General features: G+C 39.0%; 1 protein-coding gene across 5 annotated transcripts; it reads left to right on the top strand.

The window, feature by feature from the left end:
* The first annotated feature begins 817 nt into the window (after nt 1-817).
* SDCBP (syndecan binding protein) lies at nt 818-25,574 on the top strand. 5 transcript variants are annotated; one of them, XM_053559498.1, is made up of 9 exons: nt 1,327-1,343; nt 8,018-8,083; nt 12,377-12,455; nt 14,488-14,597; nt 18,339-18,497; nt 20,555-20,730; nt 22,213-22,384; nt 23,375-23,466; nt 24,976-25,574. In XM_053559498.1, exons 2-9 carry the CDS (start codon nt 8,033-8,035, stop codon nt 25,028-25,030), a joined length of 894 nt encoding a protein of 297 aa, XP_053415473.1. In that variant the 5' UTR covers nt 1,327-1,343; nt 8,018-8,032; the 3' UTR covers nt 25,031-25,574. The 5 variants fall into 5 exon arrangements, with proteins under 5 accessions (XP_053415468.1, XP_053415471.1, XP_053415473.1 ...); XM_053559493.1 differs by lacking the exons at nt 1,327-1,343; nt 23,375-23,466; nt 24,976-25,574 and adding an exon at nt 818-933 and having other exon boundaries at nt 22,213-23,364; XM_053559496.1 differs by lacking the exons at nt 1,327-1,343; nt 23,375-23,466; nt 24,976-25,574 and adding an exon at nt 947-989 and having other exon boundaries at nt 22,213-23,364.
* Nucleotides 25,575-26,562: the final 988 nt, after the last annotated feature.

Below are 26,562 nucleotides of genomic sequence, written 5' to 3' on the forward strand. Positions count from 1 at the left end.
AGAATGGTAAGAAATCAATTTCTGTTGTTCAAGTCACTCAGTCTATGGTAATTAGTTAAATAGTAGCCTAAACTAAGGCAGGCTCCTCTTCTCTAATACCGTATTAGCTCTTCTGGAGCTAACAGTTTGTTGATATTCACAAAATAACAAGATGGGATTTTGATGGATATTGCGTCAAACCCATAGAGTAAGTCCCGAAGAATAATACCTGGTACAAAGTGAGCCCTTAAGAATGGACAGTTTTCATGTTTTGGTATTAGGATACTTTACTTTTACTGTTGTGTAGACCACACAGAACCCTCAACAGCCAAGGAACATCAACTCAGATAGGCAGAGTAATATTAACACAAGTCGAAGAAAAATAATTGTCGCAGAAAAATAGGGCAACAGTTATGAGGGGCAGTGGGAGGGATGTTTCTGAGCCTGCGGCGGGGAGGTCCAGCCAGGGGCCAGCAGCACCCGGTTAGCAGCTGTGTAAGGCGGAGGCTGGGCGAGAACTACCTCAAAGGGGCACGAGTTCTCCAAACCTCTTTGCACTGCAGGCGCTGGGAACGAAGGCAGGGTGAGGAGAGGTACGCACCCCCCACTCGGGTACAAAGAATCGTGGGCGCAGAGAAGGAGGACACTGCCTCGGGGCAGCGCACCCTATGGCCAGAAGGCGGCGCGCTCGGCCCTACACTCCCGGCCCTCTGCAGCCGCAGGAACGACCCCCCGCACCCACCCACAACGCCCCGCGCTGGCCCACCGCCCCGTTACCATGGGGACGGGATCACCTGACCCGCAGCGCGCGCCTGCGCCGGTGGAAGGCGGGGGCGGTGCCGTGACGTGCCTCGCGGGCGGTCCCGGAGAGCGCGCTGTTCTGCTTCCCTCGGGCCTCGGGAGTCTCCGCCAGTGACCCGAGGAGACAGCGGCCAGCGGGCACCTGTGAACTAGGTGAGTGGCCAGGGGGAAGGACGGACGCCTGTGATGGGCCGGGGTGTGTGTCAGAGGTGCGGAGTCTTTGGGCCTCTAAACGGAGAGCGCCCCGGTCCGCAGCGGTTTCCGGAGGCGGCGGCGGCGGCGCCTTCTCAGGGGGCTGCGCGCCCCTCGCTGCGCCCTGTGGGCCCAGGCGGAAGTTGGCGGGGCCGGCGCGCGCGGTCCGGCCGGTCCCGTCGGGACTGGGGTCTGGGGGGCGCGCGGAGCTCCGAGGCCGGGCCGGGGGACGGCGGCGGCAGCCTCCGCGGTGGCTCTGGACTGGTCGGCGCACCGGCCTCCGTGGTATCCTTGTTCTCTTGGATACGATCTCGAGGTGGTTAGAGAATCGCTGGCCACGGTTCCTCCCCGTGCTCCGCATCTCTCGAGCTGTTAGTCACCTTCCTCGTTGTCCTCGTCGGCGCGTCCCGGGTTTGGAAAGGGGAAGGAAGTGTTTGTTTAGTGGGTGAAGCTTTGACGCTCCGGAGAAGAGGTGGGGAAGGTTGTTTGCTCTACGCTTATTCTGGAGAAGTTGGAGCTAAGGGCGAATGTTTCCAGTAGGGTGTGTTCAGAAGGAAATAGCCCTTGAGACCTGGTGACTCAGAGCTTTCGTTTCAGGATTTCCGTGTATTAATGCGAAAGTGAAGGCATATGGATGTGGAAAGTTTTCGCTTTTACCAAGATAGGATTGTTGATTAATCGATTCATAGAGTCTTCTAATGTGCCTGTTTTTGAAGAGTTTCTAGGATTATTTGATATATTCCCCATGTACACATTTACTGTTTTTTTTTTTTTTTTTTGCATTACATACGTTTCTTAGAAAGCATGCTCGATTTACTAAACTCCTGAAAAGGAATAGTTTGAAAACTGCTGCATTTTAATATGCTGCAGCACACGTAACGTTTCTTAGATGTACCTGCAGGCCTTCCGGATTAGATTGATTTTTAAATATGTATGTGATAATTAAAACTCATATTTGCCCAATCTTTTCATTTTCTCATTTGAGGTTGAGGGAGAACACTAAAAAAATGGATTTTTTTCATTTCTTTGTTACCAGCTTAGTTCTATAAACTTTTGTGCATTAAGTCGTACGTATTTTGGATCCAGTGGTTTGTGGCACAGAATAAAAATAGGAAAGTAGAATGACTTTTGAAAGGGTCACTAGTCACTGCACTATTATCTACATTTAGCTTGGACACACTACTTTTTAGTTGTGTTTGGGTATTATGAGAAAAGAAATAAAAATCATGAACAAAAGGGGAAAAAATTGCTAGTGGTAAGTTTCTTAAAATGAGCATGACACTACTAATATTTTTCCCATTTTTGGCCAAATTTGGATACTTTTTTTTTTGGTAGTAAATGCCAAGAGAACAAAGAAAACCCTCCAACATTAAACGTTAAAGTACTTCGTGCATTTAGTAATAGTTATGTTGGCTTCTGTTAATTTCTAAGTTTATTGAGTTTTTGAGTAGATAGCAGTCACATGGACTCTGAATTTAAACAGTATGAAAGTATAGATACGGTATAAACTAGAAAGTCTTTCTTCTCTGTCCTCCAGCCAGCTGCATTTCCTTGTGGTAAACAGCCAACTCTTGTTTTTTTAGGTTTACTTCAAGGGATATTTTATATCCACACAGGCATATATCCCTCCATGCTTTATGACACAAAAGTTGGCAATACTTTATATTGCCCTGTGTTCTATTTTTCCAGTGATATCATTATGAGTGGAACTTTCCCCTTTGTTTCAAGTGTTTTGCTATCTCAGTCTGTGATACTGTGGACACATTTTTATGTATGTTGCTTCTTCCATGCAAGTATGTTTTTAGCAGGTTTGGAGGGTATCTGAATTTTTAAGTTTGGTAGGGACCACAAACTCATTCTCCATGGAAATTGTATTAGTTTATATCCCTACTGGTAACCCAGGCGTGTTTCTCAGAGTTTTGTCAAACTTGGGTTTTTGTCAGTTCAGTAGGTAAGAAATGGGAGTTATGTGGGTAGGAAGAAATTATTCTACTTAGAGTAGACTTCATACGGATGTATTTCTGGCTGCCTCCCTGGGTATTTATTTAAAAAAAAAAAAAAAAGTTCCTGAGTTGTTCTATGAAATCTGTGTCAGCTTGGAAAGCTATTTTTAACTAAGAACTTCTGGTAGTTCAAATCTGATAATTAGCCAGGTTTGAGAAACGTTCTTCTGGAAGACTGTTTGGAATGTTACCAGGTCGTGTTTGTGTTCCTCAACATTTATGAACTAGCTGGAATGCTTACCATCCAGGTCTAATGGACACTTTTTTCTTTTTTACACTTTTTGGTCATTTTATGAATAATTCAGAGAAGCAAAAATAAGGAGATAATGAAACACAACTTTTCTAGACATTTTGATATCAATTTCAACAAAAGAAACCCAAATTATTCCAGATTTTCCTGGTTTTGAAGGCTGAAATTTCAGGACATCTTTGAATTTAGCTAACTGCTCATCAATTGTTGTACATATATGCATATTTTTAAGATTGGTGATTCTGTAGTATTGAATTTTTGTCATCCTAAGATATTTTTAATAGCTCAGGTTCAAACAAGCAAATAAGCAGTATTTCAATTTAAACAATCACAGATCATTTTTAAGCAAGGCCAGTAATAGTGGGTGGTTTGAGAGTGGGTGAGGTCAGGAACTCAGAAAACGATGAGGTTTACTATTTCAGGTGATATTATTTGGAAAACTTTGACATTGCTTTTCCTACTTTATTAATCAGTGTTTTGCAGCTAGAAGGCAAATTAGTTGTTGCAAAGTATCACACATAGTATCTGAGTTGTGAGGACCTTTGATCTCTGCATATATTTAAAGACTTGAAAGAAGTTGCCCTGATACAGCTCTGAGGGGATTGACTGACAAATGGAAAACTTGATACCAGGGCAGAATAGGTTTGTTTGTTTGTTTGTTTTTGTCTTTTCGTATTCTAATAAGTCCTGATATTACCTCAATCCCTGAGAAATCTCCCTAATAGAATCTGATTTGGGAATAGTTTTTAAGGCTTGAGGATACACTGGGTTCAGGGGGCTTTCATAAGGCATGAAGAGAGGCAAGGAGGTCGCAAAGAGTGTAGAATGGGGCACAGCTGATGGAAGGGTAGCTGGAGAACATAATTTCTTTCCGGGAAATTAGGCCAATGAAAAAAAGCAGTTATGGTCAGAAAGGTTGTTACCAAACTCTGGCAAAGTAGTTGTGGGAATTGTAGCTTCTTATTGATTACTCAATTGGCAGGACAGCCTAGGGACATAATTCTGCAGTTTAACTGGTACAAGAATAGTATTTGATAGGAGTTGTAAGTGAGGTAAAGTAAGAATTCTTACATTGATGTAATAATTATTTTCAAAAATCTTCTTAAATCTCATTACTGATCATTGTGAAATTCTAGCCAAAACTAGAGGAGTTTACTAAGGGTGGCTTTGTGGTTCTCCAAAATGGGCTAAGTGCTTCTGATACTTAGAGATTTAAATATATGTGACCTAATGAGAGAAATAATACAGGCATTTTACTCTTCTGAAAAGCTTTCTACATTGCTAGATTCAAAATTATAGACTTGCTGTAAGAATATTCTCATTTTTTTCAATAATGTTTAAAAATAGCTTTACTGTTCCATTTAACAAACATTTAACATTTTTGAAGGTGATGCATTTGTGCTGTATGTATAAATAAGAAACTGAATGTGGGACCTGCCTTCAGGTAACTGAGATAAATATAAACTAGGTCTGCTATAATGTAAGGCAGAGTGAAGCTGCTGAATTGAGAGGAGCAAATTATGTCAAACTGAGGTGCCCTCACTGAAGAAGTGGTACTTGAGCTAGGCCTTACGGCTCATTAGGATTTCCCACATCTACAGCTGTGAGAAATGAATTTCTGTTGTTGATAAGGTACACAGTCTGTGATTTGTTTTTGCAGCCCAAATGGTCTAAGAATCGCAGGGGTCCTTAAACTTTTTCAACAGGGGGCCAGTTCACTGTCCCTCACTCAGACCGTTGGAGGGCCGGACTATAGTTAGAAACTATGAACAAATTCCTATGCACACTGCACATATCTTATTTTGAAGTAAAAAAACAAAACAGAAACAAATACAATCACACCGCCTCATGTGGCCTGCGGGCTGTAGTTTGAGGACCCCTGAACAAGCAGAAGTGTTACTGCTCAACAAAAGTGACCAAATAAACCCAGGTAAAAAATGAGCAATGGATTTGAATATATATTTCTCTGTAGTTAGAAGAAGATACTTAGAAATATATAGTAAGTTATACAAATAGCCAATAAATATATAAAAAGATGCTCAACATTATTAGTCATTAGGAAAAATGCAAATCAAAGCTACCATGGGATGCTCTTTCACACCTCTTTGGCTGTAATCAAAGCTGCAGCCAATAACAGTGTTGGTGAGACTAGAGAGAAGTTGGAACCCTGCTATGTTACTGATGGAAATGCAAAATGGTGCCATCACTTTGGAACCAGTTTGACAGTTCCTCAAAAAGTTAAAAGAGTTAACCACATGGTCCAGCAATTTTACACTCCTAGCTCTATTCCAAGAGAATTAAAGACATATGTTTATACAAAAACTTACATAAACCTGTATATTACTTGCTAATGTAAATCTTCATCAGTATTTTAACAGTATTATTTGTACTAGCTCAAAAGTATAAATAACTCAAATGCAATCAACTGATGAATGTCTAAGTATAACGTGGTAAATACATACACTGGAATAATATTTAGCTATCAAAATGAAGTAAAGATTCCTGCTCCAACATGGATCACCCTTGAAAATATTATGCTGTATAAAAGAAGCCAGACACAGAAGGCCAATGTTCCATGATTCTACATTAAATGTTTAGAATGGGCATGAGGCAGAAGTGTTACGTGTGGTTGCCTTGAGCTGAAGGGAGTATGGAATGGAGAGGTATAAGGTGTCTTTGGGGGAGGAGAGAAGCACTAAGATTACATGACAGAGATGATTGTACAAGTCTATGAATATACTAAAAACCATTTAACTTGGATACTTTAAGAGTGAATTTTATAATGCATTAAATAAAAACTGTCATACTCAGGAGATAGAAATTATATAGTGGATTTTTTAGTGAAAAGTTTTTTGTTTTGTTTTGTTTTTGAGACAGAATCTCATTCTGTTGCCCTGGGTAGAATGCCATGGCGTCATAGCTCACAGCAGCCTCAAACTCTTGGGCTAGAACGAGCCTTTTGCCTCAGCCTCCGGAGTAGCTGGGACTACAGGCATGTGCCAGTTTATTCCAGCTAGTTTTTCTATTTTTAGTAGAGACAGGGTCTCACTTTTGCTCAGGTTGGTCCTGAACTCCTAGCTCAAGCAGTCCATCTTGCCTCAGTTTCCCAGAGTGCTAGGACTACAAGCATGAGCCGCCAGGCTGGCCTCAGTGAATGTTTAATATAAACAATTGCTACTTATTACATGATTGAAGAAATGGAGATTGGCTAGTACGAAGTCAAGAGAACTTCAAAGAATACAGTAAGAGCAGATTTAATAAGTAGCCACTAATTCCAGGGCTGAGATGGTGTGCCATGGGAGTGCCTGCTTCCTCTTGTGGTTACGATCCAGGCCTTGTTGGTGAGGGAGCAGTGATGGAGGAGAAGGAAGTTGCCAAGATACTACACTGGTGAAAGTTACTGGAAATTCTCCCAGTGTTGTGCTGAACCTTAAAATTCATTCCAGAGTTACATGAGGGGCTGCTTGGGAAAGCTACTTTTGGGGAGATGCCTTGCTGGTGGCATTCTGCTGCACATCGCTCAGCAGAGTGCTGGAATGAGCTGCTGGGTGCAGGACAGAAGCTGTGGGAGAAGCAGATACTATAGGAGCACCTCGGAACCAGGAAGAGAAAAACCCTTTCCTCTTTCAGTGTATCTTCAACTGCTTCTACTGACAAGTCTTAACATGTCAGCTGGCCATAGGGCAGTATTGAAGGGGCTCAGCTCTGTTTTGAGAGGGAGCAATAAGAGTCGACTGAGTTTAGAGATAGGAGATAAAGAATTGACAACTGGCTCAAGAATCTATGTTAAACCCTATACCAGTTTAACATATATTCTGTTTTGTTGAGTTGAGTGACAGTACAAAGATGTTCATTTCAAAGTAGCCAGGCAAGCCCAAGAGTTAGAGGTTGCTGTGAGCTGTGATGTCACAGCACTCTACCTAAGGCGACATAATGAGACTCTGTCTCAAAAAACAAACAAACGAACAAAACAAAAAAGAACCCTATAAACTCAAAGTAGCCAGGCAGAATTTAAAGTATGTATTTATCCATGTGACATTTTTAGAAAATTTTGTTTTAAATCATTTCAAAAAACAATTGGCAGTAACTAAAAAACATTGAACAGTATTAGATATTTTTAAAATGAATAGTAAAATTTCCCTTTATTCCTTATTGTTTCATCATTTATCTAATGAAGATAAAACTATTACCAACAGTTGGTATATCTTGTTTTTTCCTCTATACATATATGTATATACAGTATATTTTTCTTAGTGACAGAGGTTTTATATATTGGTTTTTCTACACTTGTAAAATGAAAAGACTTTTACTTGAAGATTAAAATCTGTGATGGGTATAGTTAAATAGTAGAAGTGGGGGGGAGGGAGAAATACTTTGGTAAATCTTAAATACAAGTTAACATGCAGTGTGGCCTAGATCTGTGGTCCCAGCCTGATGGACTCATACGCCAGGACAAACACAGCAGAAGGTGAACTGCTGGGCCAACCAGCAAAAACCACATGTGCACTTACAGCTACTCCCCACTACACACACCACTGCCTGAGCTCTCCCTTCCGACAGGTATCCCTATCCCTGTACCGCGGAAAAATCGTCTTCCATGAAACCTTTTCCTGGTGCCAAAAAGGTTGGGGAATACTGGCCTAGACGTTTCTATTTTTTTTTTAACCTGTTTTGCAATATTAATGTTTTTTTATGTTAATCATTTGTATATTTTTATGCGTATGTTGCTGGCTGTGTATACTACTTAAATTTCTATGACATTTGAATAATATAATTTATCTTTCCTCCTCAGACAAATCCTGCAAAAATGTCTCTCTATCCATCTCTTGAAGACTTGAAGGTAGACAAAGTAATTCAGGTATGTTTAAATACTTTTTTAAAAAGTACAGTGAAAACAACATGTGTATAATTTCATTTAGTTTTTTAATTCAAATCAAAATTTAGTAACAAAAATGCACTGTACCAGATTTTACTTATTAGGTGAAGTAAAGCATGAAACCAAATAGCAGGTATATTTGTTCATTTTTATATTTCATAAGCCTTTTCTTCAGTTTTACTAATTGCAGACTAAAAAGTAATAGAAAAACTTAAAAATTTTTTTCTGTTTCATTGTGAACTGGGATATTTTTTCTTTAAAATTCGACTTAAACTTTTTAGAGGTGGCTTGATTTTCTGATTAAAACTTAAGTTACATATGACATATTTAAGTTGGTAAAATATACTCCAGCCTTTAGATACTAATACTTTTGTGTAAAATTGGTAGATTTTTCTTATGGCCAGTCTTTAAAATAATTTTGGGCCTCCTCTTCTAAGTTAAAAATTATAGAAATGGTGGAGTACATGCTACTTTCAGAAGACCAGTAGTATAAAAGCACAAGGAAAATGTAGTGATTTCTTTCCTTTGAGAGGTGAGCAGCAGACATTTTCACTTTTTTGCTCTCTAAATGAATATGCTAGAAATTATAGTATTTCTAGTTTCATTGAGTAAAAATTTTTATAGTCCCTTAATATGAGTATCAGCTTTGAAGTCATGCCTCTGCTTAAGAAAAGATGGGATTGGGATCAATTTTGACTATTTTGGAAATTTTTAGTGATCTTTCAATTGGAGTTTCTTTGTTTTTTAAAAGGAAGGATTTTGCTCTGTTACCTAGGTTGGAGTACAGTAGCATGATTATTGCTTACTGCAGCCTTGAACTCCTGAGCTTAGGTGATCTTCCCACTTTAGCTTCCTAAGTAGCTACAGGCATGTACCACCTTGCCTGGCTCATTTTTTAGTTTGTTTGTTTTTATAGAGCAAATAAACAGCCTGGCTGTGTTGCTAAGGCTGATCTCAACCTCCTGGCCTCAAGCAGCCCTCCCACCTCAGCCTTCAAAAGTTCTGGAATTACTGCAGGCATGAGTCCCTGTGCCTGGCCCGTGATATTTACAGTGTGCAGTGAGCGCATCTGTTCACAGTTTGCTTTCAACTTAATGTCTTATAAGCTCAAAAACTGTTCAGCTGCTGTTTATTCTTTTAATTTGACAAGATAATCTAAAAACTCCTTATCCTGAAGATCATTGTACTTGAGGCCCTGACCTCAATTTACCAGAATTTCTTAATAATTGATTAATGAGCAGAAAAGTTGTGTGAAGTCTTAAGCAACCTGAAGAATACAGATGTTTATGGAAAATGTTGCCTTTACTGGGGTGAAAGGAAAAAGAAAAACAGCAATAATAGTAACATGTGGCTGGGATATTAACTTTGGGGCGGTGGATGGGCCAGTTATTATGTGCAGGGAGGGAATCATGAACAACATGGGTTATTTTCTATCATGGATCCAATATGGATATTAAAATGTGGTTTATAGGCTCAGTGCCCATAGCATAGTGGTTACAGCACAGTGCCAGCCACATACACCAAAGGTGGCAGTTCAAACCCGGCCCGGGCCAGCTAACCAACAATGACAATTGCAATAAAAAATAGCCAGGCATTGTGGCGGGCACCTGTGGTCCCAGCTACTTGGGAGGCTGAGGCAAGAGAATTGCTTAAGCCCAACAGTTGGAGGTTGCTGTGAACTGTGACGCCACGGCTACCAAGGGTGACATAATGAGACTCTGTCTCAAAAAAAAAAAAAAAAAAAAAAAAGATGTGGCTTATAAAATCTCTGGCATCTACAGTTTGGCTGCCAAGGCTTTAATGCCTTAAAGTTTTAAGTGGCCTGTTAAGCCATTTTTAAAAGTTCCATCATGTCTTTCTTCAGTATTGTAGTGTTTTCCTCATGTGGTTTTTATTTCTACAAGCATTCTTTTTTTTCTGAAAAGCTTTTATCTGAAATACTTTCTTTCCAGAATAACCATTAAGCCATTAGTATGACATCAGTACATTAACTGATAAGAATTTGCAAGTAGATCTGAAAGAATCTTTTCTTTTTTTCATCTTTTTTTATTAGCTTTTTATGGAATTAAATTAATTACAGTTAGCTTTGAGCAGAGGCTTTTGATTCTGAAAACAAGAGTTAAGATTAACAAATGCTGGATTGAAAAATAAAGAGGGCTACCGCCTACATCTGTCTTCCCTCTTTAAGGAGAAGCAGATTATGTGAATATTTGCATTGAAGGACCTTTTATTTTCAGAGCAGAAAATAGAGATAGAACATTGAGTAAGGAAAGGGAAATACGGTTTTATCCCCCCACTGGATTTTAAAATGTTCCCAATAAAGTCATTGAACTCTTGAACTGTATTTTTTGCTTCATTTTTTATGGTGGATCTCACTTTTTTTTTTTTTTTAATTCTTCTGATTCTCCTGAACAGTTGTGGGAGAAGGTAGTATTTATTTTCTCATCTGCTTGCCTTTTGTATTACAATAAAACTAAATTACGGTAGTGAGTTGACAGTTTATTTTGTAAACTGTGCTCTAGTGGCCAGTAGGTTGTGCTTTCAGTATCATATGAACCTTTCTATCCATTTCGCATCCTAACAGGAGCCTCCACGTATACAAATTGAGCTTTTAAGAAACAACGGTATATAGAACCAGAGCCTATCCTTTCCTATATAGAGAGAAGGAGTGACAGAGGTGACTCCACAAAACATGTTTCTTCACATGCTTTCTGTAAATGGCAGAAATAGCACACCCTGGGAGTAACTGCTGTTCCTGGGGGCACTACCTGCCACTGCCCCCCTTTTTAAGCAGCTTCAGATTTCAAAGTAAATTTGTACTAGTGAGCTACATGGTAATAGCGAATGGTACAGGTACTGAACCTCTTGTCACATCCTTCTTTAATAATATTTTAACTTATTACAGAATTAAATTTATGTAACTTTGCAGAGAGCTTTCTTGATACAGTAGAACCCTATAGTTGACCACTTCCCTACATTGACCATGTTCTGAAATTGATCTAATTTTCATAGACTGGGTGTGCACCACACGTTCGAATCAATACAGTAGGCCTAGTTCCTTATGACTAGTTTGTTACAGTCCCTTGCGTGGTCAACTTACAGAGAGTTTCTGCTGTATATTTTTTAGCATGTCTTGGATAGGAACAATAGCAATGGAAGAATAAAAAATAATAGTTTCTATAAAAAGGAGTGGTATTTTTTAAATAAGCTGTATTTTAGAGCAGTTTTAGATTCACAACAAAATTGAGAAACTATGGTATACTGGTGTCCTCACAAATGCATGTCTGCACCAAATTGGTAGGTACATCAACAGTTAAGCCTACATTGACATATTTTATCACCCAAAGTCCACAGTTTACGTTAGGGTTCATGCTTGGTGTCATTTGTTCTATAGGTTTTGACAAATGTACAATGACACGTATGTGGTCATGTGTTGCTTAAGGACAGGGATTTGTTCTGCGAAATGCATTGTTAGGCAATTTCATCGTTGTACAAACATCTTAGCATACACTTAAGACAAATCTATTTGATACAGCTTACTACATACCTAAGTTGTGTGATACAGCTTCTTGCTCCTAGGCTGCAAACCTGTACATAATATTGTAGACAGTTACAACACAATGATAAGTATTTATGTATCTGAACATATCTCTAAATACAGAAAAGGTGCAGTAAAAATACAGGATAAAATATAAAAAAATGACAATGTATAATGGCGCTTATAGGATAGTGTGTTGCTCTGGGTGAGTCAGTGAGTGATGGGGAATGACTGTGAAGACTAGGACATTAGTATACACTGCTATAGACTATACACCCTGTAACCTGGGCTACACTAAATTATTATTACTATTATTTTTTGAGACAATCTCACTGTATACCCTGGCCCTGGGTAGAGTGCTGTGACCTCACAGCTCACAGCAACCTTAAACTCTTGGGCTCAGGCAGTCCCCTTGCCTTAGCCTCCCAAGTAGTTGGGACTATAGGCACCTACCACAATGCCCGGCTAATTTTTCTATTTTTAGTAGAGATGAAGTCTTATTCTTACTCAGGCTGATCTTGAACTCTCCTGAGCATAGGTCATCCTTCCGCCTCAGCCTCCCACCTGCTAGGTTTACAGGTGTGAACCACCGTGCCTGTCCTGAAATTATAACTTTCTTAAGTGAAACTTCAGTGTTTTAGTTTCTTTGTGGAAGTACTGGATTTAACTTATAAGTTATATAAGAATTTTAAGTAAATATTTTTAGCATGTTGTTAGAATTTTCTTTTCCTTTTCAGGCTCAGACTGCCTTTTCTGCAAATCCTGCCAACCCAGCGATTTTGTCAGAAGCTTCTGCTCCTGTCTCTCAAGATGGAAGTAAGTTTATACTTTGGGCTTATTCTCTGTGAGTGGAAGTATTTATTAAGCTTTCTTTTGCTGAAATAATGGAATCTAAGACTTTTTTTTCCTTTGACTACATAAAATTGGTGGTCAAACTCTAGTAGTAAAAAGGAAAAAAGTTTACTTCAAGAAAAGCTCTACAGAGAGAGAGAGAAGGAGGCAGGGGGTGGGGAAAGGAAGAGCAGAGAGAGGGAAGGAGGGGAGGGGGTGGGGAAAGGAAGAGCAGAGAGAGGGAAGGAGGCAGGGGGTGGGGAAAGGAAGAGCAGAGAGAGGGAAGGAGGCAGGGAGTGGGGAAAGGAAGAGCAGAGAGAGGGAAGGAGGCAGGGGGTGGGGTCTTGGTGTGTGACACAGCTTTGGGGGGCAAGACACAATTGTAAGAGGGACTTTTCCTAACAAATGCAATCAGGTAGCCTGGTTTCTTGTACCCTCAATGAATCCCCAACAATAAAAAAAAAAAAAAAGAAAAGAAAGAAAAGCTCTAGTAGTAATAAAAAAGCTAATTTGAAAAAACTAACTTCAGCTGATCAAGAGAGTGAACTGTGAAAAAGAAGATGTGTTTTATGGCTTAATGGAAATTGACTCTATAAGTCCTAATATGGCTGATAAGGACAGTTGCCCCAAGATGCTGCTTTTGAATTTTATTTTTTTCATTTTTGAGACATTCTCACTCTATGGCCCTGGGTAGAGTGCCATGGCGTCATAGCTCACAGCAACCTTGAACTCTTGGGTTCAAGTGATTATCTTGCCTCTGTCTCCCGAGTAGTTGAGACTACAGGGGCCAGCTGCAAAGCCTGGCTATTTTTAGAGACGGGGGTTTCCCTCTTGCTCAGGCTGGTCTTAAACTCCTGAGCTCAGGCAATCCATGTCCCTTGATCTCTCAGAGTGCAAGGATTACAGGCGTGAGTCACTGCGCCTGGCCACTGCTTTCGAACTTTCTGAACTGTCCTCTATTGTTGCCAGGGGAGCTTCTGAAATTTCCAAACACCTCCTTTTTGGGGTGCTTCCTCAAGTCTCTATTCAGTCTCCAAATCCTGCTTATGGTCTCCTTTTTTTCAGGGTTCAGAGGAATTCATTACAGAGCCCTTAAATATATTTTAAGATAGAAAATAAGTGTTAAATAGGTTTTTGTGGCCTGTCATCTTGGCTTATAACCATTTTTAACATTGTTTCTTTTAGAAAATTCACTTTAAAATTCTAGCACTCTGGGAGGCCTAGGCAGGTGGATTGTTGGAACTCAGGAGTTCGAGACCAGTCTGAGCAAAAGTGAGACCCTGTCTCTACTGAAAATAGAAAAACTATTTGGGTGTGGTAGTAGGTCTCTGTAGTCCCCGCTACGCAGGAGGCTGAGGCAGAAGCATGGCTTAAGCCCAGGAGTTTGAGGTTGCCGTGAGTTATGATGCTATGGCACTCTACCCACGGTGACAGCGTAGCAGACTCTCCCTCAAAAAATAAAAAGAAAAGAAAGTTCAGTTTAAGTCATAGATAAATCATGTTAAAGAGCTTTTTTAAATATTACATAACTACTAGTAAGTTGAATAATTTTAATCTTCAGAGTTACCATTTCTAGGATTTCATTGGCATGTGGTTAGCATTATTAAAATATGACACTAAATAAATTTAAAAGCTTTGTTTTTTTTCTGTTTTATTAAATTGCCATTCATTCAGAAGAGTCATTCTATAGGCCTATTTACTGATAAATAGTAATAATTTATTTATTCAATAAATTATTTCTACTTTTGGATATTTAGAAATACAAGGTGGTTTCAGTTCAGATGTCTTCATGTTTTATGACTCTCACCTTAAACATTTTCTGTATTTTCTCATTTCTAATTGTCATTAAAAAGATGGCGAGGTGCCATTCCAAATTGCTACATTAAATTCATCCTAGATTTTATGACTTAAATATAATTTTTTAACACCAATAGAAACCCATAATTAAAGTAGTTTTCATTTTTGTTACTCTGCGCATTCCTTTTTATTCATTCATTCATTTATTTATTTACATTAGATCTCTATCCTAAACTGTATCCAGAGCTCTCTCAGTACATGGGCCTGAGTTTAAATGAAGAAGAAATACGTGCAAATATGGTCCTGGTCCCTGGAGCACCAGTTCAGGGGGTACGTATAGTGGAATTAATTTTGAATTATATACGGTCATAATTTACTCAGGGATACGTGCTCTCCTCACAAATTTTAACTTTAGCATTGACTTACCTTCTCAAATTTCAGACTTTTTTGAAAATTACTTCTTTTGTTTTTTTTTCAGCATTCAGTTTTACCTTTAATAATTATTCTTTAAAATTGAAAATCTCATTTATAATGAAGATATAAAAGCTGGATTTTAAATAGTGCTGCATACCTTTTTACCTATTTTATTAAGCTCCCAGTGAAGTTTCCTTTATTTCATTTCAACAAATTGAGTGATTACTATGATACGTGACACTGAGACAGGCAATGGGAATACCAAAATATACATGACATGACCCTTACCCTTCCTAATTCCAAAGATCATCCTCAACTGTAACAGATGATCATTAAAGATACGTGTTTTCCTTGACTTCACATTCCCCAAGAGATCCATCTAAAACTGCCATATTACCGAAAAAACCTATACCCAAATATAATTTAACACAGTGTTAATCTTGGCACAAGAGGATACTGGGTTTAAATCTGGAGCCCTCTGCTAGGTGCATAATCTTAGATGATTTACTGAATCTTTCTGGATCTCCATTTTTTCATTTATAAAATGGGAATGTCTGAATTCTTACCAACAGTTTTTCAGAAGAATGACTGATTTGGTTTTTCACCCAATTTTATCCTGAAAATTACTTCTTACATAGTCTACTTCATTTTGTCCTATTGCCACTGTTTAAATTTATTAGGACTTAAAGATTCCTAATTACCTATTACTAGTATATTCTTTTTTGTCTTCTGCATTTAGCAGTTACTAAGACCCAGTGATTCTGTCTCTTGACTGTTCTTGTATTCGTTTTTTTCATTCTATATTTTTGTAGCTATATTTGACACTTCGGAACTTTCAACTGAGGGTTATTCTGGTACTCTTAACATTTCCTCTAGTAGTTTATGTCAAGCAGTACTAAACTGCTGCCAGAGAAATCATTCTGAAACACAGGTCTGTCATAGTTTTTCTTTGCTCATGAACTTTTAACATTATTTCTGAAATTCAAAGCTCCTTGTAATTAGACCCCAGATTCCAGGCTTAGTGGATTTGATAACCTTTTACTAAGGTCATTGCCATGAGTGTAGCACTTTGTAGCACTTACTATAATGACAGTTAAATATTACCTGAAATGCCCATGTCTACCTCATCACAACCTCTTCTCTTTACAAAGTACCTGGGCATTTATTTATTTGCCAAATGTTTATTGAAATCATACTTTTGTCAGTCAGAGTTCAGTTGGGAAAACAAATCAAAGTAGGTATTTCAGCAGAGGTGAGTTAAGAAATCAGATAAAGAAGCGGAATTGAAAAAGCAAAAATGGACCCAGATGTAATAGCAGAAAGTTGGCTACTTCTCCTAAGACTGGCGTAACACAGGAAAGAGGCTGGAGTTAGCAGAACCTAGAAGCTTGGGGAAAGAGCCTCACAGAGCTAGGACTCAGACCCCGGAGTGAGGGGCATGCTTGCATTATTGGTGTCTCTGACATGTGATGAGGCTAGTTCTGGGCGTGTCAATAAAAGCTGGAGACTGGAACCAACTGCTGCTGCCACAGCAGTGTATTGAATTGGATGCTGGAGATTGTGGTTGGGACTTTTACATTGTTAGATGCTAGATTTTGTTGAATTAATTTAAGAACGCTGGCACTTGTTCTGACAGGTTCAGGTACGTGCAGATCTGCTTGACTCTTCTGAGGAGTAGGTCTGTGAGGCTAGAGTATCCTCGTTAGTAAAGAACTGTCTTCTCTCTGGAATCTCTACTGTAGGCCTTCCATTTGGCTGGTACATACCTAAATGTCTCCCAACTCTGCGTGACCTCAGGGACCTGTACAGCCTTTGTCTGGCCTGTTTGCGTTAGTGTTCAGCAGCAGATGCGAGGGGACCCCTGTGCAAATGTCTGGAGCTCCTTCTCTGTGTAGTTCCTTCCTCTCCAGGCTGCCCTGCAAATTCTGTCTGCTTCACTAGGTCCCTCTGCCTTTCTGACTTCATTCACATCTCTGTCTACTCAGCTCAGTAAGAGCACGGTGCTCTGCTTGAGTTCTTCGTAAGTAACTTTCTACAGTTGTGTTCTGATTTCTCGTGTAGTCAGTTTGTGCGTTTGTATGCATTAGGCTGCCAAGTTTCTAGTATTTACTCAGTATTTATGGTAATTCTGAAGCAAATAAATTCTAAGTAAACTAAATCATTCATTTGTGCCTCATTTCTTTTCCTATCCCATTACGTGATTTTTCTTTGTTTTTATACTGTAATTCTTCTTTTGAACCTTTGTCATCCTTCATAGGTAATTTCTTCTGAGAGCATGTTCAGATTTCTAGTATGGTCGTATGTGTGTGTTAGTCCTGTTAGACTGCCAGCTTTAGAGTAGGCTGTTGGAATGACCATGCATTCTGAATGAGTAAATTGTCAGTCTGTGATGTTTTTGCAGCTGAGGTTTTCCTTTCTTACTGCTGCCATTGTGAGCGTCACAATTCTTAGGAGATTAAAGCTGTTGTGTATCTTTCTAGGAAAAATTTCCACTCTGAAGCCTTGATAAGCTCTTCTCTCACTGTCTTCTGTTTGAGGAAAGAAACCACTAAAAATAGCAAACCAGTTTTGGTCAAGAAAACTTGAGAAAATTTTTTTTTTTTTTTTTTTGTTTGGACAACTCAAACTCTTGGGCTTAGCGATTATCTTGTTTCAGCCTTCCAAGTAGCTGGGACTACAGGCGCCCACCACAACGCCCGGCTGTTTTTTGTTGCAGTTGTTGTTTAGCTGGCCCAGGCTGGGTTCCAACTCGGCACCCTTGGTGTATGTGGCCGGTGCTGTAACCATTGTGCTATGGGCACCGCACCTTGAGAAATGTTCTTAACACAAAGGAATGATAAATGCCTGAGTTGATGGATACCCCAGTTACGCTGATTGAAATTACCATTGTATGCCTATATCAAAACATCACATGTGCCCTATAAAGATGCATAACTATTACGTACTCACAATAATTTTAAAAAGAAAACAAAACCTGAAAACGTTGGAGATGTGAGACATGGCATCCAACTCAAATCCCTGGGGTAGCTATTCTGGGGCAGTCTGGTTGAACATCTATTTGTTAGGTCATAGGTGGTTATTGAAGGGGATGAGAAATATTTGTGTTACGTGTCTGGGACTCATACAAAAAATGCACTTTTAATTCTCACAATAATATTGTGAGGTACAAATGTTGCTCCTTTTATAGAAACTCTGAAGGGTTAAGTAGATTTTCAGAATCATAACATGAAATAATCCTTGGAAGATGTATATTTCAGAAGTATGATACGGCTTTTAAGTTCAAAGGTATCATGTTAGAGATGACGATAAGCCAAGACAAAGTACATGTGAAGCAAAGGGCAGTGAATTAAAAACCAACAGAGAGTCTATTATGGAATCTACTGGAGATAGTACATGTGGGTATAAGTTACCTGAGGAATTAGTACCAGTATCATCTTTGCAGAAATAAAACTTTTATCTGAAGGAAATTACTTGTCGATTACTTTTTGTAATTACTTTTTGAAAGCCCCAACAGAGTATGTTCCAATTAATTATCATTGTAGATTCTTCATTCTCTTTAGTATAAAATGAGTAACTACAATGTTCTAAACACAGTACAAGGAGAATATTTCTAAATATTGCCATATTGTGTATGTTTTTGTTTTTTTTTTCCAGCAGTTGGTAGCAAGGCCTTCTAGTATGAACTATATGGTTGCTCCTGTAACTGGTAATGATGTTGGAATTCGTAGAGCAGAAATTAAGCAAGGGATTCGTGAAGTCATTTTGTGTAAGGATCAAGATGGAAAAATTGGACTTAGGCTTAAATCGATAGATAATGTAAGTATTTTTAATATTTGTTTGAATTTGTTTAGCTTACAGAATATTAAGTGACTAATTGTAAAGTAATTTGAAATGGAAATACTTCAGTTATAATGGTACATCTGTCATTGAGAATATTTTAAATCTAAGAACTTAAATTTTGTTCACTTAGAGATCCCTTTTTTGAGGAGGCAGAGTTGGGACTTCCAACTCCATCACTTTGAAAGATTCTTTTCATTTTTGAGTACTCTAACTAGAGTAAAGGTTGCTGGTCTACAAATACTGTGACAATTTGTATAATAGAATTCTGGCATTGAAATAGGGCAGCCTAATTTGGGGCTCTCACATGAAAGCTATAACCCAGTTACAACCTAACAATAGGGGGAAGTGGTTAAGGGGGGAGGTGGGTAGAGGGAGGGGGATCGGTGGGATCACACCTGTGGTGCATCTTACAGGGGTATTTGCGAAACTTGGTAAATGTAGAATGTAAATGTTTTGGCACAGTAACTGAGATAACGCCAGAAAGGCTATGTTAACCATTGTGATAAAAATGTGTCAAATGGTCTATGAAGCGAGTGTATGATGCCCCATGATCATATCAATGTATACAGTTATGATTTAATAAAAAAAAAAAAAGAAATAGGGCAGCCTAGTGTAACAGACAAGTGCCAGAAATCCTGTGGAAGTTAAAAACTGACAAATGAGAATTGATGTGTGCTCATATGTAAATCAAATGATTAACTTGAGATGGTTTTGCAGATTTGTTATTTCGAATTTTAACAGGTCATTTTCTAAGCAAAAGTTTCTAATTAGGGCAGCCATTAATTTCCTTTTAGTTTACCTCTCACCTTACCATACTGAGGATATGAGACATTGTTACTCTCTGAGAAACCATTTATAATTGTTAAGGACCTGCTGGGCCTTTACCTTGATTTATAGTTTTAGCTTTTACCTTATTGGAGTCTGTTTCAGTCTTAGATGTCATTAGCTCAGTATGCCCACTTTTCCACACAGAAAATTATAGTAAATATAATGTATTATAAAATTACACTGCTCTAAATGGATGAGACAACCCTGCCTGCCCATGCTGGGGGCTGAGGACATTGATGGCTTTGCTCATTCATTGCTTATCCAACACCTGTCAGTGTGCTTGGTTGGGAAGCTCTGAATTGGATGCTGCTGTCCCTTCTGCCAGTGTTTCTCTTCTGTTCTCTCCTCTATCCTAAAAAGAAAAGATACCTTGCATAGGCCCCTTGGCCCCATTGTAGGTGTATTCACTTGGCTAGAGCACATTGGTTCATTTGCAGGGTGCAACCTACTGCTCACTTACCACCCTACAGTGTAATAGGCATGTGATAGAATTCATGTCTGACTCAGCAGAGGATTGCAGAGAAGGTGTAGCCTTACAGATGTGTTTGTTTTACAAGGCTTACGCTTCTTTTATACTTGCTTGTTTTTATTTTGTTCAGCATCTGATTGAGAATTTACATAAGTAAAAATACTCATGTGGGTTTAGTTCTTAGTGTTTTGAGTTTTCTCTGTTTTGTAGTGTGTTCTTTACAAGCCCACTCATGTATTTAATGTGCCCATCTTTTTAAGCTGTTAAATAAACCATGATCTTAAATCTTTCATTTTAAAAGGTAGAATTAATGACTTTAAACTATAAAAGTACTTAACAAACTTGTAATAACTTGATTCGTTTTCCCCTGAAAATGATCATGTGCCAGTAGTTTGGTCTTCTGTCAGACACACAGAAACTTGTGCTTACTCATGATGTCCTACTTTATTTTTCTTTGTCTTTTTATTCCAAGATGAAAGGGGTGATTGAGGTTGGTCAGGTAGATCATGATTTGAGGTAGATATTACCACTGAGCTATCACTTTATTGCCATATTCTTTGGGTTTATTGCCTTCATAGATTTTTTTGGTTCCTTGGTAACAACACATGTAATTTTTCCTTTTTCCCCCCTATTACTAGGGTAGATTTCTAACATAACACTTATTTTCTAACTTAGCAACATTTTTAAGCTATATCATAAAGTGGTAAATGACCAAATTTATTTACTTATTATCTAGGGTATATTTGTTCAGCTGGTCCAGGCTAATTCTCCAGCCTCTTTGGTTGGTCTGAGATTTGGGGACCAAGTACTCCAGATCAATGGTGAAAACTGTGCTGGCTGGAGCTCTGATAAAGCACACAAGGTGCTCAAACAGGCTTTTGGAGAGAAGATTACTATGACCATTCGTGACAGGTAAGCCGTCACAGGATAGCTCAGATGGTAATTCCAGACTGCTCTCCATTTTCTTGGACTTTCAGGACTCTGTAAATTTAGTATTTAGTTGCAAAAAAATGATCAAATGTAATTAATGAGCTTTATAGTCTTGGAGTTGGATGGTTTTGATTTTTTTTTACATAGTGGAATTTGTTTTTAATATCCATTTTATTGGGCAGCGCCTGTAGCTCAAAGGAGTAGGGTGCTGGCCCCAGATACCGGAGGCAGCAGGTTCAAACCCAACCCTGGCCAAAAACTGGGGGGAAAAAAAAATCCACTTTATTTCAGAGTTCATGGGACTTTGACCTATTTCTGTGTCTCTATCTTTCTTGAAAATTTATGTTGGAAAAGTAACAAAGTAGCAAGGCATCTCTGGTCTTTCCAATTTACTGCTTAGGTACTTCAGTGCCAGGGTCCCTCATGAGGGTCAGAGCCCCGCACACAGAACTCCAGTGTGAGAGTTAGGAAAACCCAGTCTGGCTTTATGAGTATTTATGAAGCAGTAGTTGTCAAGAAGATGGGATATTCTGCTTAGCAGTTAGTTCCTTTATAACTTTTAAACAGTAAGCATATGAAATACGAGCCTTTATTTTCTTGCATAGCCCCTGTGGTTCAAAGGCAACCTAATCATGTTACAATAAAATATGGGGTTATTTCTTCTCAGCTTTTGTTTTATCCATCTTTGTGTTTCCAGGTTCTCATACAGGGTAGGTATTTAGTAAATGTTTTGTAGATTAGTGTCGTTTTTACTTTTCATCTAAGCAGAGTTTCAAAGAATAAGTGGGACCAAAAGGAAGATGTGGCCATTCTGAGTGTTATAATGTAACATAGGTTTATCTTAAAATCCTGTGATGCCATGACAGAGTTGTAGAGAAGCAAGTGTGACTGCTTTTGAGAGTAGACAGCTGACAGCCTTTTAAAATAGCTGCATGCCTTCCTTTCTAAAGGGATTGAGGAACTTGCCTTATTGCTTGCATAGTTCTTTTAAAATGCAGCAAAAAGAATCTATACAATTTTTAAAATCAAGATGTGAGGAATATTATAAAAGCTCCAAATAATGTTTGCTAAGAACATTTAGACTCTAGAAGATACTAAGAGTTAATAAAAAGTAAACACTTTGATATTTTTAGCACTGATTGAATTCAAAGCTATTCTGAATGCTAAGGTCTGATGAGTTTTAGAGGAATGGGCCTATTTATAAAGTGTATGAAACATTATGTTCAATTGTCTTTGATGCTTGAAGGAAATCTTAATTAGTCAAACCATAATGGATAGATACTTTTAAAAAAATGTTTTACACAAAGATGGTTTTGTGAATGTATAATTATCAGAGCCTGCTCTTAGTAAATCACTTAGCATTTATGATAGCGAAGTATCTGGTGTGACAGAATTTATATACATGAAATCCATTGAAATGTTTACCTCAGAATGAAGTTTTTAGGTGAAACCGTTTGTTTATAGGCCCTTTGAACGGACAATCACCATGCACAAGGATAGCAGTGGACATGTTGGCTTTATCTTTAAAAATGGAAGAATAACATCCATAGTCAAAGATAGTTCTGCAGCCAGAAATGGTCTTCTCACAGAGCACAACATCTGTGAAATCAATGGGCAGAATGTCATTGGATTGAAGGTGAGGAACAGATCTCATGCCTTGTTCTGTCACAGTTTAATTACAGCAGATGTCTTTTTTCTTTTGACTGTTTGGGTGGTACTGTTTTCCTATTGGCCTCCCAAAATATAGAAACTTGGTGGGAGATACAGGCGTGGGACCTGGGCTCTGGCCCTGGCCAGTCACAGGAATTATCTGGGCTGTTATTTGGAGTTATAATTCCTATAATGACTAAATGATCTCTGTGGTCCCTCAGGCTAGAATTCTATGGATACATATAAGCAGTGAAGATTTTGATGACATTCTGCATGTTATTAGTACTTCGTTTTTATAGTTTTTTCCCCTTCACAAATACTTTTTTTTGAGACAGAGTCTCCCTGTTTTCGCCCTCTGTAGAGTGTTGTGGCGTCACAGCTCACAGCAACCCCTAACTCTTTCTTGGGCTCAAGCAATTGTCTTGCTTCAGCCTCCCAAGTAGCTAGGACTATAGGTGCCCGCCACAACGCCTGGCTATTTTTGGTTGTAGTTGGCATTATTGTTTGGCAGGCATGGGCTGGATTCGGACCCGCCAGCTCTGGTGTATGTGGCTGACGCCCTAGCTGCTGAGCTACAGGTGCTGAGCCCCTTCACAAATTCTTAACTAAGTTTGTCTTAAGATCTAAAGGTTTTATTTAATTGAGACCTGCCCATTTCATAAATTTTGGTTTAGACTACATGGTTAACTGAAAGTATGTGGTAGTATTGCATGTGGAGAAATTTAATTTTCAGTAAGGAAAGATGAATTTTCTTGTCTAATACATTCAACTCAGTTTAGTAATTTAGTTACCAGGTATAAAATTGTGTTTCTATAGAATTAAATTACCATTTCTGATCGAAATGCCAGAGTTAGGATCTTAGAGATATTAGCAAAATGTAGTGGGGTGTACAATGTGTATTTCTTTACCAAGAATAACATAATTTTATATTTACTGAATATAAAATTGGAATTAATTGTTAACGTGTTTTTATCAGGACTCTCAAATTGCAGACATACTGTCAACAGCCGGAACTGTAGTTACCATTACAATCATGCCTGCTTTTATCTTTGAACATATCATTAAACGGTAAGTAGACAATTCATCTTGATGCATGTGGTGTGTGACTTAATAAAGCACTATAACTTCTTTTAATTCTGAAACTTTTGAGTTCTTTTACTTAATAAATTACACTGGGGTTTATCTAGAAATTTGAAGTAAATTATTTAAATTAGAATAATCGGGGCTCGGCACCTGTGGCTCAAGCGGCTAAGGTGCCAGCCACATACACCTGAGCTGGCGGGTTTGAATCCAGCCTGGGCCCGCCAAACAACAGTGACGGCTGCAGCCAAAACACAGCCGGGCATTGTGGTGGGCGCCTGTACTCCTGCTTGGGAGGCAGAGGCAGGAGAATCGCTTGAGCCCAGGAGTTGGAGGTTGCTGTGAGCTGTAATGTCACAGCACTCTACCCAGGGTGACAGCTTGAGGCTCTGTCTCAAAAAAAGAATAATTGGTTGGTAAGGAGGAACCCTTACAACTTCCTAAAGATGGAATTAAATTTACCATATACTTACTAAATTTTTATATTGCCTACTAGAAAAAAGGCATCCAAGCAGAGGTGGGCATGCTTCCAGCTTTCAGTTTACAGTACATTTACTACAGTTGTGTTCTGCCTGCTGCGCCTCTGCTCACTGGAAATCTAGTCATGGGGTTTGTATGGAGATTTCTTGCCTGGAGGATATTAGAAATAACAGTTAACCATTCTCTTCAGCATGTCAGGAGGCCAGCAGAAGTGTAGCTGTGTGGTGTTAGGTCCTCAGGAACTGAGGGTTGGAACGCTGAGAGAGAGGAATATTGAAAAGGACAGGGTTGCTTTTTTAGAGCTTTTCAAATCCTACCTTTTGTTGATGGTTTTGGTCAAGCCAATTTAGAGTCCTCCTTTCCGAATCTCTTTCATGCATGTGGAAATGAGATTTAAAAGATTCCTAAACATAACGCTTAAAATTTTTATTTGTGTTGGCTTCTGGATAGCACATACCTAGTTACTATTTGAGAAAATGATTGTCTGGCTAAGTGCCCATAGCAGTAGTCATGGTGCCAGCCAAATGCACCAAGGTTGGCCGGTTTGAACCCGGCCCAGGCCAGCTAAACAAAAATGACACTATGTTGAACAGTTCGATGAGAATATTTCAGATTGTATATGAAACCCACACATTGTACACCCCTTGATTGCACTAATGTACACAGCTATGATTTAACAATAAAAAAAAAATGACAACTACAATAAAAAAATAGCCAAGGGTTGTGGTGGCCACCTGTAGTCCCAGCTACTCGGCAGGCTGAGGCAAGAGAATTGCTTAAGCCCAAGAGTTGGAGGTTGCTGTGAGCTGTGATGCCATAGCACTCTATTGAAGGTGACATAGACTGTCTCCAAAAAGAAAGAAAAAAAAGGTTATTGTCAGGATTGTTCTAGAATTCTCTGTGTTTTTAATCTCTGAGTCCTTCCCCTCCCATTTTTTCCCAAGTTACCACAGCCCTATCATTTTCTTTTTTTAAATCATGAGCTTTAATATAGACTCAAATATACTTCTCTTGTAGGATGGCGCCAAGCATTATGAAAAGCCTGATGGACCACACCATTCCTGAAGTTTAAAAGTCATGGTAAAACAAAAATGTAGCTGACCTTTTCCAGTTTCCTTCTTTTGCAACTTCTGTATTACGCACATGAAGCTTTCCCAGAGCCAGCGAGCACATGCTGCATGAGGACCTTCCGTTTCACAGGGCGGCTGGAAATCCGACCGTCTCATCTGATAACTGTTCAGATTTCAAGATAGTTGTAGCCTTATCCTGGTTTTACAGATGTGAAACTTTCAAGAAATTTACTGACTTTCCTAGCATAGTTTCTCTACTGGAAAAACCTGATGCTTTTACAAGCCATTGTGGTTAGGATGACTGATACAGGCTTAGCTTTGTGTGCGAAACAGTCGCCTTCTCCTACGTTATGAGTAGTGCTGTTCATGTTACTTTAGTTCTATGGTATATTTGCATTTTTAACATGTAACCAAGTACATTTAGAATGATTGCCTTTGATAGTGTTTTTTTTTTAGTTCTGTTTATAAGTGTGTGTAAAATACCAATTAAGAACACTGGTTTCATTCCATATAAGCATTATACAGGTGTGTGTAGATTGAAAGAGATTGTGATGAGTGTCATTAAATTTTAACTACCTTCACTTACTACGCCTTAACTATGTTGAGCATCTAGACTAAAAGCCAAAATGTAATTATTGCTGCCTTTCTAAAACCTACCATGTAGTTCTGTCTTAACTGAAATGTACACTAACCCAGACCGTGGAATGGTATTTACTGAGCTGTATTTACTGTAGCACAGCTGCTTAGTTGCATTTGCGATTTTCTAGTCAATGCATAACGGAAACAAAGATTCTTTCTTATAAAAGTTGCCAGTATCAATTTCTGAGAAATGAATTGCTATATATTTAATGTAAAAATTCTTAAACAGGATGAACTTCTGAGTCCTTTTTTTCATTTGTAGATTAAGTGGGATAGTACTTAATTTTGGCATTGAATCTTAACATTATGTAATCTAGCTACTTTGGGATGGTCTTAGAATGTTTTCCTGGTCATCTGCTCCATTTCCTGTCTCCTTCCTGTAAACAAAACAGCAGTGTGACACTTTATTCTGATTGTTTTCTTCTTTTTGGTTTATGTCTATTCTATTTTAATTAAATATGTATAAGTAAATTTTAGTCTGTTATTGCATCATTTGCAAACTCTGTCAGTGACTTTCACCAAACTTGTGCATGACCTACAAGACAGTTGGCTTCCGTGTGTGGAGAGGTTACCTCGCAGGGAAGCTGCCATCGGCAGCCTGAGGACTGAGAGCCTCTATCTACAGGGGTGCGGTGTGCAGGCCTGAGGGTGTAGAGGTTACCTCGCAGGGAAGCTGCCATCGGCAGCCTGAGGACTGACAGCCTCTGTGCACAGGGGTGCGGTGCAGGCCTGAAGGTGGAGAGGTTACCTTGCAGGGAAGCTGCCATCGGCAGCCTGAGGACTGAGAGCCTCTGCCTACAGGGGTGCAGTGTGCAGGCCTGAGGGTGGAGAGGTTACCTCACAGGGAAGCTGCCATCGGCAGCCTGAGGCCTGAGGGTGGAGAGGTTACCTCGCA

Source organism: Nycticebus coucang, chromosome 13, assembly GCF_027406575.1.
Source record: "Nycticebus coucang isolate mNycCou1 chromosome 13, mNycCou1.pri, whole genome shotgun sequence".
Taxonomy (NCBI): Eukaryota; Metazoa; Chordata; class Mammalia; order Primates; family Lorisidae; genus Nycticebus; species Nycticebus coucang.

Bases quoted from the DNA above. Each gene is read 5' to 3' on its own strand.
- SDCBP (XM_053559498.1), top strand. From the start codon at position 8,033: ATGTCTCTCTATCCATCTCTTGAAGACTTGAAGGTAGACAAAGTAATT. The intron at 12,456-14,487 runs GTAAGTTTATAC...TATTTACATTAG, and splicing joins TCCTGTCTCTCAAGATGGAA to ATCTCTATCCTAAACTGTAT. The intron at 14,598-18,338 runs GTACGTATAGTG...TTTTTCCAGCAG, and splicing joins CTGGAGCACCAGTTCAGGGG to TTGGTAGCAAGGCCTTCTAG.